Below are 13,362 nucleotides of genomic sequence, written 5' to 3'. Positions count from 1 at the left end.
TGTTGTCTCATGGCATGAATAAATCCAGTCAGTGAGTTACACTCACACACAATACAAAGTCTTTTAAAGATTGAACTGTTAAATATTCTAAAAAAGGAACCACCTTTTAAAAAAAGAGGACACATAGCTAGTTGGTGAGAAATGTCTAAAAAATACAGTATATGTCCCTACATTTGCATCAGGGAATCCATACCGATAGAAAATGTAGATAAGCTATATTTTTACAAAATTGACATCATCTGTCAATCTAGCAAAGTTTTACAAGTATTGTTCTCATGCAGCTAAGTAACTGCAACTTTGATTATCAACCAGTCTCTTAAGATCAGTGCTAATACCTGTCCTGGGCTTTTAAATCCAGTTGTCATGGAATTTCAAACGGCCTCCGCATCAGAAATTGCTACCCTTTCCAGTACACAAATTATGCTGTGGGTTTGCTTAGAAACTCCTTGTTGAAGAATCTTCTTGCCTCAACACTACTGAGGGAAACAGAGCAACGAGACGGATTCTGCCTTCTATATTCGATGCTTTCAACTATAGCATTTTTTATTACCTGCAAATAGAGGCAAAAGATGTGTAATTAGTGTTACTCAGAACTCAGTGAAACAGTTGTTTGGGCAAGACATATGTATCTCTATCTATCTGTCTCTATACATCATCCATCTATCACTTTTCATCCATCTGCTGCTGCTGCTAAGTCGCTTCAGTCGTGTCCGACTCTGTGCGACCCCATAGGCAGCAGCCCACCAGGCTCCCCCATTCCTGGGATTCTCCAGGCAAGAACACTGGAGTGGGCTGCCATTTCTTTCTCCAATGCATGAAAGTGAAAAGTGAAACTGAAGTCGCTCAGTCATGCTCGACTCCTAGCAACCCCATGGACTGCAGCTTACCAGGCTCCTCCATCCATGGGATTTTCCAGGCAAGAGTACTGGAGTGGGGTGCCATTGCCTTCTCCAGTCATCTATCTATATATCTATAAATGAGGCAAGTCTGAGAAGTTTACAACATCAGAGCTCCTCCCACCCAGAGCTGGTGTGGCCCACTTGGCCTTGGAGATGTGTACCCAGTAGGGTTTTCCCATTTCCTCATCCAATCTCCATGGGCAAGCCGGGAGAAGAGAAATGTGTGACTTGGGTGATGCTAACCTACATTAATCTTCTGTGATTTATGTGAGACCCACTGGGGCAGGGCCCTCTGTTCTCTAATGGTAACTTTAAACAAACTGTCATATTCTAGGAAGAGGGATTTATCATGCGAATGTGACACCTTTATTTGCTTTGTGATTTTTAATTTTATATGTTTTTCCCAGAAGACAATTATATATATAATTTTAATTTAATTTTAGCTTTATTTTATAATTTTCCAATTTAATTATAATTTTATAATTATAATTAAAAATTACAATTTAATTATAATTTTACAATCGGTATATAATTGTCTACTGAAAAAGATGAGTTCAAATGTTACTGAGTCTTTTAAAAGCAGGTATCCATTGACCTCACCTTTCCCATGAGTGAGGGAAACATAATTCTACAGAAATAGAAGAGGGGCTTCAGGTCTATGATGGAGACCATGCTAGAGGGCCTCCAGGCACAGGGATTTCTTGGCTGTGGATATCAAGGGGAATTAACTTATATCCCCCAGCCATTTCTTCTTCTTTAAAATGGAAATAATAATATTAATCTGAGCTTCTGTGGGAACTGGAGATCATTTATTAATGCCTAGCACATAGGAAACATTTCACAACTAGCATCTATTTATTATTGGTATTTTCACTAACCATACATGAGAAAATTTAGGAGCTTTACCTTAGATGGGAGGCTGTAATATTTACTAGAAATAAACCCACCATATATAGCCAATAGCAGATTTTTTATGATGAAAGTCAGAAAATCCATTACACTATCAAATGTGCCCTACTATGTCTCCTTTTAATTAATCTCACTGTCATTCTAGAAATCATGTCAGCAAGTTTTGAGTTAGTCTCTCCTTCTGAAAAGAGCACCAAAACAACATGAGACACAGCAACTCTCATTGCAGAGAACCCAAGTAAAATTAAAAATCAACTGTTTACTTTCCAAATAACTAAAAACCTTTAAAATATATAAAAGATCACTGGGGACATCACACTGATAATGACTGCAGTCAACCCCTTTACAATGAATTCATGAATACAAAAACATATCAATGTTTGAGCAAAAACAACAATATGAATATCACAAATTACTGGGTTTATCATAGTTGGAATCTGGCAGATACTTTTAATAAAGGGTCATGATTATCAAGGAAAATGGATATCCACATTTATAACTCTGAAAAACCTAGAAAGAAAGAAAGTGAAGTCACTCAGTCGTGCTCGACTCTTTGCAACCCCATGGATAGTAGCCTGCACCAAGCTCCTCCGTCCACGGGATTTTCAAGGCAAGAGTACTGGAGTGGGTTGCCATTTCCTTCTCCAGGGAATCTTCCCAACCTAGGGATCAAACCCGGGTCTCTCGCATTATAGACAGACGGTTTACGGTCTGAGCCACCAGGGAAGTCCTGAAAAACCGAAATCATATGCAATTAGAATGTGCGATCTGAACCACTAGGTGGCACATTAACACTATTAACCAGATTTTCAGACTGTTACAGAAAATACTCATTGGTTGTGATCTATCAACAGGAATGGCTGAGCTTAATACTACATCAGTGGCTAAATTCAAACCTTTTGGCAGGATACGTGGTACAATTAGACATGTTCACAGAAACATTAAGTTATATTTGAGCCTTTCTATTTTCTTGTTAGACTAAGTAATTATAAATAGTAGTATAGTCACTCAGTCATGTCCAACTCTTTGCAATCCCATGGACTGTAGCTCGCCAGGCTCCTCTGTCCATGGAATTCTCCAGGCAAGAATACTGGAGTGGGTTGCCATTTCCTTCTCTAGGGGATCTTCCCGACCCAGGGATCAAACCCAGGTCTCCTGCATTGCAGGCAGATTCTTTACCGCCTGAGTCACCAGGAAAGCCCCTGCTGTAAATAGTATTCATATCTTTTTTTTTTTTCATTCCCCTCTGAAAGTCATTGAACTCCAAAGCTTTCCCATCAGTGTCATTATAGCACAGATCCTCATAATCAACCTCCTCCATCCCCATCACCTATTCCCAAATAAGACATGGGTCATCTTTCTGGTACCATTTAATGGTCTCCCAATCTGCCAGATACTTTAAATATTTGGCAATAAAGGCAAAAAGTAAGAAAACATGCGAAATGTCATCACTCCCCAAAAGGAACAAACTTGGAAGCATGAGATGGGAAGCATTCCACAAGTAAGCACTGAATTCTCAGAACAGAAAATTTAAAATCAGCCTTAGAAGAAAGTTACAGTGTATTCTGCAATAGAAATAAGACTTCTAAATATAACAAAAGGCAAGAGGATAGTCTGGCCTAAATTACTGTGGATTTGCTGGTTAATGCCTGCCTTCTGAATCGAAACTGGTGTTATGAAAGCAAAGGTCTTATTAGTCTTCTCATTTTTGATTCCAGCACTTAGAACACGGAAGGGAAAAATAAATATTTGTAAGATTAATGACTGTCCAGAAGGTGCTCACTGGAGGTCAAATTAAACAGGATAAAGTTCAATGCCTGGGGACAATGAGACTTGAGCTGAGGTGAAGGACAAGCAGGATTTGATACATGGAGTGGAAAGACCGGGTCTTGTCAGGAAACAGATAGTTTCATAAAGAGGCTGAGGGCATGTACAGGAAATACCTGGGAAGTAGGCTGGCTGGGAAGGAGGCTGGGTATGGAGTAACCAGGAAATAAGGCTGCCTGCGAGACAGATGGTTCAAAAGTGAGGAAAGAATGAGGAAGAAAACAAACCAACCTATGGCCCCATCTCAGCCCCTCAACAAAACTGTGTGTCTTCCAGGAGTCAGCCACAATAATCCACGACTCAGTTGCCTCACATAGAAAAAAAAAAAAGTACCTACCTCATAGGCCAGCTCTGAGTGCTCAATATTTGAAAAGGATGTATCTGGTTTATATCAAGCACTCAAAACTTTTCCTTGTTCTTTTCATGTTGTGCATTATTTATCCTTAGTTCCTAAAACAGTGCCCGGCACAGTAGATACTCAATAAATATGTGTTGAATTAATAAATAAATAAGATGTAAAAAAGATTATAAGTAGCATTAAAAGTAAATGAATTTGGGCCTAATATTCAAGGCCATGATAACCAACAAGGACCTAGTATACTGCACAGGACACTACACTCAATATTTTGTAGTAACCTAAAAGTAAAAAGAACATGAAAAGGGATATATATATATATATATATATATATATAGAGAGAGAGAGAGAGAGAGAGAGAGAGAGAAAGAGAGAGAGAGAGAACTGAATCAGAGTGCTATATACTTGAAACTAACTTGAACTTTAACATTGTAAATCAACTATGCGTGCATGCTTGCTAAATCGTTTCCGTTACGTCTGACTGTGTTTGGTCTCTTGGACTGTAGCCCACCAGGCTCCTCTGTCCATGGAATTCTCCAGCAAGAATACTAGAGTGCATAGCCATTCTTTTCTCCAGGGAAATCAGCTATACTTCAATTTAAAAACAAAGAAATGCCCAGAGATATCACACTTTTAAAAGGCTATGATATATAATAAACTTCTAAATTATTTTGTAGAAGATAAAAACTTTAACTTGTACCTAAATACTCTTAACATGATGATGAAATATCAACAAATAAAGAAGTAGATACCAATACTTATGGATATATGTTTTTCCTCATTTTGAGTGAAAAGTGAAAGTTGCTCAGTTGTGTCCAACTCTTTGTGACCCCATGGACTATACAGTCCATGGAATTCTCCAGGCAAGAATACTGGAGTGGGTAGCCTTTCCCTTCTCCAGGGGATCTTCCTAACCCAGGGATTGAACCCAGGTCTCCTGCATTGCAGGTGGATTCTTTACCAGCTGTCACCAGGGAAGCCCTTTCTTCATTTTAGTTAACACCTAATATTTAATATTTTATAGGATCATTGGAGAAAGAATTTTAAAAGCTCATGATTACACAGCATTAGTGTATATTGAATAAACTGCCACTGTTTTTATAGTATGCCTGCTAAATTAATACATTGAATGAGTGAAACTGTGTAACAGTAATTTTCCTGGGATAACTGAATCATCAAGGTCTTGGAAAAGAAACCTCAGAAGGTGTGTTACCTCCAGATCAAGGTGGCAGTTTATGGGTAGAGCGTGTAACCACATTACCTGGTCAGCATGCATTTCATGGAGTTACTCCACGGTCAGGCATCTGCCTCCAGAGTCCTATATCCTGACACTCGCTACCCCCGTATCCTGCATATTAAAACTCTTCAACAGTTTCAGCCAGTAAGTCGATGACATGTTCTAAACGAATTGTGGACATTTTATTACATATTTACTTTGGTACTGGCCACTGTGATCAGTATCTCTGGAGGATACAGGGTAAAAAAAGCAAGCCATTGCTTTTAAATGGTTTACATTTATAATTAAAAGCAGAAGATAAATATGAACACGGATAAAAATTAACAACCTTATCATATTACCCATTTCAGTTTATTGAGTGTCTCATGCATGCTGAGCTCTTAAATTATATTCTTTTCCTTAATCGTCATCCCGATCTTGTAAAATATATATCACTATTTCCATTTACAAATGAGGAAAGTAAAATTTGGAAAAGTTAACCAACATGCCCAAGGTCACACAGCAAAAATTTGAGCACCAAATTTGGCCTGACTCCAAAGCCTCTGCATTTTCCACATACCACTTGTTTACCAGTGTAAGTCACTATATGTTAGGTTTCCTTAAAAAAAAAAGACCCCCAAAATTGATATGCTGCCACTGTAAAAGCACTTGAGCAATGTTCAGCGAAAAAGAATTTGGGAGGACTGAGTAAGTGCAGAAACCTGACGCTAATGAGAAGCCCAGCCTGCTGTCACAAAGTGAAAAGAAACAGAAGCCACTTAAGCTGAACAGGAATTTAGCTTCAGTAAGGCTGGCCCCCTGAGATCTCTGGAAAATGAAGCAACAGAAGCACATAGCTGTCAGAGACAGGTTGGTCTTTTCAGAGTCAAGGTTTAAGTCAGAATGTGAATTGAAGATGAAAATTCCCCTGAAGTCATAGTGGTCGTGGCCAGAAAGTTGAAAACTGCCTCCGTGGGACGGGCACTCAGATGTCTGTGCATGAGAAGAGTTTGTATACACAGTGTCCACAACTGGTGAGCAACTCTGACAGTCTATGGCAAGGAAGCATGTGCTGTGTTGCTGCTGTGTGCATTAGTCACTGACTCTCGTCAAATGGTGTGGGAGCGAGTGACTTAGCTCATGACTGAGCCTAATGACCTAACAGCCCACCTCAGAGTTCGGCTGATCTTTATTTCTCATCACTTATCAAGAAGCTTTGATTCTGATAAAATATGCTTTCCTGGTTAAAAACAAGGAGTGGGCGTCATCAAAGGAGAGATAGATGTCTGTGAAAACTAGAAGTCTTACCTGGGTATGAGGCGCATACACACATATACACACCCACGAAAAATCTCAGTGGTTATATAATTTAAGTGGGAAGCCTAAATTCATTCCCTCAAAAATACATGCATTTACTGCCTAGACTGCTATTACCTGTACTCATTTATTTCTATTCTTACTTCTCACCATTTGCGAAGGTCTCGACATATATCCGTCATGGTGCAGGATATAGACATACATAGGTATCAGTTCAGACAGTTCAGTCGCTCAGTCGTGTCCGACTCTTTGCGACCCCATGAATCGCAGCACCCCAGGGCTCCCTGTCCACCACCAACTCCTGGAGTTCACCCAAACTCATGCCCATCGAGTCAGTGATGCCATCCAGCCATCTCATCCTCTGTCGTCCCCTTCTCCTCCTGCCCCCAATCCCTCCCAGCATCAGAGTCTTTTCAAATGAATCAACTCTTCGCATGAGGTGGCCAAAGTATTGGAGTTTCAGCTTTAGCATCATTCCTTCCAAAGAAATCCCAGGGCTGATCTCCCTCAGAATGGACTGGTTGGATCTCCTTGCAGTCCAAGGGACTCTCAAGAGTCTTCTCCAACACCACAGTTCAAAAGCATCAATTCTTTGGTGCTCAGCCTTCTTCACAGTTCAACTCTCACATCCATACATGACCACTGGAAAAACCATAGCCTTGACCAGACGGACCTTTGTTGGCAAAGTAATGTCTCTGCTTTTGAATATGTTATCTAGGTTGGTCATAATTTTTCTTTCAAGGAGTAAGCGTCTTTTAATTTCATGGCCACAGTCACCATCTTCAGTGATTTTGAAGCCCCCAAAAATAAAGTCTGACACTGTTTCCACTGTTTCCCCATCTATTTCCCATGAAGTGATGGGACCAGATGCCATGATCTTCATTTTCTGAATGTGGAGCTTTAAGCCAACTTTTTCACTCTCCACTTTCACTTTCATCAAGAGGCGTTTTAGTTCCTCTTCACTTTATGCTATAAGGGTGGTGTCATCTGCATATCTGAGCTTATTGATATTTCTCCTGGCAATCTTGATTCCAGCTTGTGCTTCTTCCAGCCCAGTGTTTCTCATGATGTATAGTTCCCACTTATTAAGCAGCTTCTGCTTGTAGGGAACTGTTTGTTCATCCATCACCTGACTGAGGGACTTCCTTGGTGGACCAGTGGTTAAGACACTGCCTTCCAAGGCCAAGGGCATGGGTTCGATCCTGGGTTGGAGAGCTAAGATCAATAATATCAATAACTTCAGATATGCAGATGACACCACCCTTATGGCAGAAAGTGAAGAAGAACTAAAGAGCCTCTTGATGAAAGTGAAAGAGGAGAGTGGAAAAGTTGGCTTAAAGCTCAACATTCAGAAAACGAAGATCATGGCATCTGGTCCCATCATTTCATGGCAAATAGATGGGGAAACACTGGAACCAGTGGCTGACTTTATTTTTCTGGGCTCTAAAATCATTGCAGATGGTGACTACAGCCATTAAATTAAAAGACACTTGCTCCTTGGAAGAAAAGTTATGACCAACCTAGACAGCGTATTGAAAAGCAGAGACATTACTTTGTCAACAAAGGTCCGTCTGGTCAAGGCTATGGTTTTTCCAGTGGTCATGTATGGATCTGAGAGTTGGACTATAAAGAAGGCAGAGCACAGAAGAATTGATGCTTTTGGACTGTGGTGTTGGAGAAGACTCTTGAGAGTCCCTTGGACTGCAAGGAAATCCAACCAGTCCATCCTAAAGGAAATCAGTCCTGAATATTCATTGGAAGGACTGATGCTGAAGCTGAAACTCTAATACTTTGGCCACCTGATGCGAAGAACTGACTCCTTTGAAAAGACCCTGATGCTCGGAAGGATTGAAGGCAGGAGGAGAAGGGGACGACAGAGGATGAGATGGTTGGATGACATCACCGACTCAATGGACATGGGTTTAGGTGGACTCTGGGAGTTGGTGATGGACAGGGAGGCTTGGCGTGCTGCAGTTCATAGGGTCACAAAGAGTTGGACACGACTGAGCGACTGAACTGAACTGAACACCTGACTGAAAATTCACTACTGCCACCGTGGTAGGTACTGTTACACTTGTTTCAGAGATGAGGAAATTGAGGCTCAAAAAGTTTAAGTAGCTTATTCAAAGTCATAAAAATAAGCCCATCTAACAGCTAAACATGATATACAGTCCATGACCTTGCTTCTACATACTGTGTCAAGTAAGTTCTTAGCAGTAATTAAAACCTGTTTAATTGAATGGCTTGTGAAAAATCTGTGTTTGATGAGCTCTAAGTCAGGACAGTTATTTTGGGATTCAGTCTGGTTTTGTCTAGGCATTAACTTTTTCATCTATGTGTCAAACAAAGATGAATTATTCATACTATGAAGAATGTTTGTAAAATATATAAACAGAACTATATCATTCCCTAAATAGCTTAGTGAGTTTTATATAAACCAGAACTGAAAACAATGAGAAAAATGAAGTTGTGTAAATTATATACACCTATATGTATATATATGTCATATACATAAACATGAATATATACATATATGTCGATATACAGATATACTTGTATGTTTGTGTATGTATCCTTTAATTTTCCCAAGTCCAATAGGTATTTATACATTCCTATAATCTATTTTTTTTAATCCATTTGAGGACAACTGATCAAGTCTAATACATTTCATCCCCATGAGAAGACAATATAATTATTTTTTTACTGGCTTCATACTGGAAACAGAGGATTATTGCTTTAGTAACCCTTAGTGCTTTTTTGTTTTTAACAGCATGAGGTTTTATAAAATACAACTCTGTTCTGAGAATATCTGTTTGTTCCCTAAAATCATGGATTAAAATGTTGATTTTCTTCTATTAGTCTTTAAATTTTCACCATCACCACAGAAACAATGTAGCATGCAGATTTCAGATTTTCACTGACTAATAAGGTAAAAGAAAAGAAATAAATCCATTTAGAAATGATATGTACTGTGAATGTTGCTATCCATGTTTTACCTGAACTATCACATATCGTTCACAAATGAACACTGACAAGAAACACTTTGGAGTTGCAGAAGCTGAAGGTTATTGGGAAATTTTCATATGTTTAAAAAAATTAAAGATATTGATTAATAAATATATTATGGTGTAACTGTCACAACTGCACACAATTGATCATTACTAGTTTCAGACCAAACTAAACAAACAAACAAACTAGATGTGCCAGGATTCTATTAGATCACAGAAATCGAATGAAATCTCATATGCACAGAAGACTCATTCACACGTGGTCCATTCTTTTACTCCATTCATACAATCTCCAAAAGGACTGGCAAATCGGGTGTGAAGCCTTTTCCTCTCCATTTAATTTTTCTTTCTTTTCCTTTTATGCTTTTTTTCTAATGTACAAAATCCAAGTAGACTCATGAACTTGGGCTTTTACCACTGATCATCATTTGTCAGACACTATGATGTGGAACCACAAGCCAACATGAATCCAATTACACAACAGCGGTCTAAATGGTGAGTTAGCAGCTAAAGAATTTTACACAGATACAGAATCTTAGCAGCAGATATACTAGTGCTAGGAATAACACTGAAGAGAATGACTTGTTTTAATGTTTGTGAAGCAAGGCACACTTGATATCTCCAGGGCTAAACTTGGAGAAACTGCTACTTCTAGAGACAGTTCCAAGATCCACAAAAATAAAAAGACATTTAAAGGCATGAGTCTGTTCATTAAAATTCATGCTATTTTTGCAGATTAATTGCACTTCTGGTAGCACTCACTTCTCTACTCATATTTCCATTGTATGACTTTTCTTCCAACTTATAGTTTACTTTATCATATGATAAACCTACTAGATACTTTAGGAAAGAAGCTGAGGATTAACTAATCCTTCACACAATAGCATAAAATGTGGGCTCTGCCAATTTGGAGGCACTGGGTTCCTTATTTGTGAATTTTATGGGGTCCTTCTGGAGATTAGTAGAATTTACAAAAATGAAAATGGTAAATTTTGGGGTGGTATCATTCATAAAAGTTATTTTTTATGAATTAAAATGAGGTATTGCTATGTTCATTGATATGGAAATATTGGACATTTTCAATGATCATAGGAGATACTTACATCAATGTTGTTCAAGGTATTGAAGTACATGAGATCATGCAGCCTTTTAAATGCTTGATTTGGGTATTGAAAGTTGAAGGTCGAAAACGGTGATTCAGGGTCATCAAAAATATCAAAATCAGCTATTTCTTTCTCTTCATTAGTTTCTCTTGGAACACCTAAATATAGGAAGAGTTTCAAATGATGTTATTTCGAAAACCACAAATTATCTCTAAAGTCCAGGGCATAAAACATTCAAATAGCCATAAACACAACCTTGGGAGACCCTTCAGGAGTCATATAATCCTCAGTGCACACTATGAGGCCTCTGCTCATATACCCTGGACTTGCTTTTTTCATGTCACAAGAATCCCCTCCACAGCCTGTTTTTGAGAATTAATAGTGACAGAAAATTCAACATTTCTTATGCTTTAGGTATTTCACTGTTCAATAACTAAAAATTCCAGCTAATACTTCCTTCTTTTGTGTTGAAGCATGACTCAGGAGAATCTCCACCTCTATTGACCTTTTCTCTGACTTCGTCCACTATGTAGAAGAAGATCACTTTCCTCCCCATAGTCTCAAACCTTCCATGGCTATTTTTTCATCTTTTCTTTAACAGCTACATTTTCTGGTCTGAAAATAATATAACGTTGAGACATTTAGTATCTTGCCGGTCAATCTCTAGCTCTCCTTTTGTTAATCAGTATCTTCCAGGATATAGAAGAGTCCATAGACTCCTTTGGATGTGGCAAAACAAAATGCTGGTGCCTTGAACTTGATTCTCTTTTTCTAAAGGAATGTAACATGGTGGACCTGAAATTACTATCCATATTGTACTGCTAGATTTCATGAATTTTTATGGTCAGTTAACATTCCCACAATTTTTTGCACGATTTTTTCTGAAACAAGGCCTCCCTTACAAAGGTAGCAATCAAAATATTTAACAATGCCTATGACAAGGACATTTGTTCCAATCCATCAGAACAAATATAACCTGAGATTGCAGAATAAAGCCCCAGAGGTTTTATCAAGCTAGTTAATTACCCTTCAGTTTCTGGATTATGAGGAACTCAGGAGACTCTAGGGTGAGAAAGGGGGGAAGTGCTTGGGGTCTCAGGATGGTAGCCATTTATCAACGTAAAGGAAGTGTTCAATGTTGTAACGGCTGGTATGGCAGTGCCAGCATGAAGCACCTTAATGTCATTCTTATGCTTTATCAGCTTTCTGCCTTACAGACCATAATTCCTGATGTACCTGGAGCCTTGTACTTTCTGAAGTTGATGTTGGCCAGAACAAAGTGAATGATAGTTGGGCAATCTTTCTCGACATCAGGATTCTTGGGTTTAAAAACGTAGCATTCCTTCAGTCCTTCTCGATCGAACACGTAAGGATCAATCTTTGGAAACGGGAGCTTGTTCATTTTAGCCCACTTTTCTGCAAGTAGAAGTTCCTATGGAAGAGAGGGAAAGGTCATTTGTTCAGCTGGTCTGCTCACCATTCACTATTCATTAGCTATCTACCATGTGTTAGTATGTTCCTTGCTGAAGATGAGTAACGATCTTGTACTTAAGAAACTTATCAATCTCAAGAAATACAAAATTACTCCATGAACAAACTCACGATCATTTTTTACTTCTTTATATAAGGCTAGTTCCATAGGAGGCATTGGAAAAATTACTAATGAACTTAACTGACTGAAATTACACTGATGCAATTGCTAGAGATTCTGGGTAGGCTTTCCTGGTGGCTCAGTGGTAAAGACTCTGCCTGCAAGGCAGGGGCTCAGGGAAGATAGCCGGAGTGAGAAATGGCAACTCACTCCAGTATTCCTGCCTGGAAAATCCCATGAATCGCAAGAGTTGGACACAACTGAGCGACTAAACAACAACAACAACAACAATGGGTTCTGGGCATTTACAAGTCATGTGAATGTTTTTTAACCCTTCAAAGTTAAAAAAAATCTGTTGAGGCAGAATGAGGAGCACTCTGTTACTGAATTTTTACCTGCATTTTCTCCATAAAACTGATTAAAAATGAATACATCTTATGAATGCAAAAACAGTTGAGCTGCTCTGAATTAGCTTCTTTTTTTGCTTCTCTTTAGGAAAAGAAGCTATTTTGTTGACATGTAACATGACCACGAAGTACATGTTTGCTGTTGACTACTGAGGTTTTAGAAAAGGCAGAGGAACCAGAGATCAAATTGCCAACATCCGCTGGATCATCGAAAAAGCAAGAGAGTTCCAGAAACACATCTATTTCTGCTTTATTGACTATGCCAAAGCCTTTGACTGTGTGGATAACAATAAACTATGGAAAATTCTGAAAGAGGTGGGAATACCAGAGCACCTAACCTGCCTCTTGAGAAATCTGTATGCAGGTCAGGAAGCAACAGTTAGAACTGGACATGGAACAATAGACTGGTTCCAAATAGGAAAAGGAGTACGTCAAGGCTGCATATTGTCACCTTGCTTATTTAACTTATATGCAGAGTACATCATGAGAAACGCTGGACGGGAAGAAACACAAGCTAGAATCAAGATTGCTGGGAGAAATATCAATAACCTCAGACATGCAGATGACACCACCCTTAGTGCAGAAAGTGAAGAGGAAATAAAAAGTCTCTTGGTGAAAGTGAAAGAGGAGAGTGAACAAGTTGGCCTAAAGCTCAACATTCAGAAAATGAAGATTATGGCATCTGGTCCCATCACTTCATGGGAAGTACATGGGGAAACAGTGGAAACAG

At 38.9% G+C, this 13,362-nt stretch overlaps 1 protein-coding gene across 1 annotated transcript in view; it reads right to left on the bottom strand.

Moving 5' to 3' along the window:
• Positions 1-418: 418 nt before the first annotated feature.
• Positions 419-13,362, bottom strand: part of PLA2G4A (phospholipase A2 group IVA) — a 217,736-nt gene continuing 204,792 nt past the window's right edge. Inside the window, exons 15-17 of the mRNA XM_052653583.1 lie at positions 11,871-12,066; positions 10,635-10,792; positions 419-550 (exon numbers count right to left, since the gene is read on the bottom strand). Of these exons, the coding sequence (XP_052509543.1) occupies positions 419-550; positions 10,635-10,792; positions 11,871-12,066 (486 nt within the window). The remainder of the gene's footprint in view (positions 551-10,634; positions 10,793-11,870; positions 12,067-13,362) is intronic.

The sequence above is a fragment of the Budorcas taxicolor genome, chromosome 16 (genome assembly GCF_023091745.1).
Source record: "Budorcas taxicolor isolate Tak-1 chromosome 16, Takin1.1, whole genome shotgun sequence".
Classification (NCBI taxonomy): domain Eukaryota; kingdom Metazoa; phylum Chordata; class Mammalia; order Artiodactyla; family Bovidae; genus Budorcas; species Budorcas taxicolor.
The sequence above is the reverse complement of the archived record's forward strand: the minus strand, read 5'-3'. Positions and strand labels throughout refer to the sequence as shown.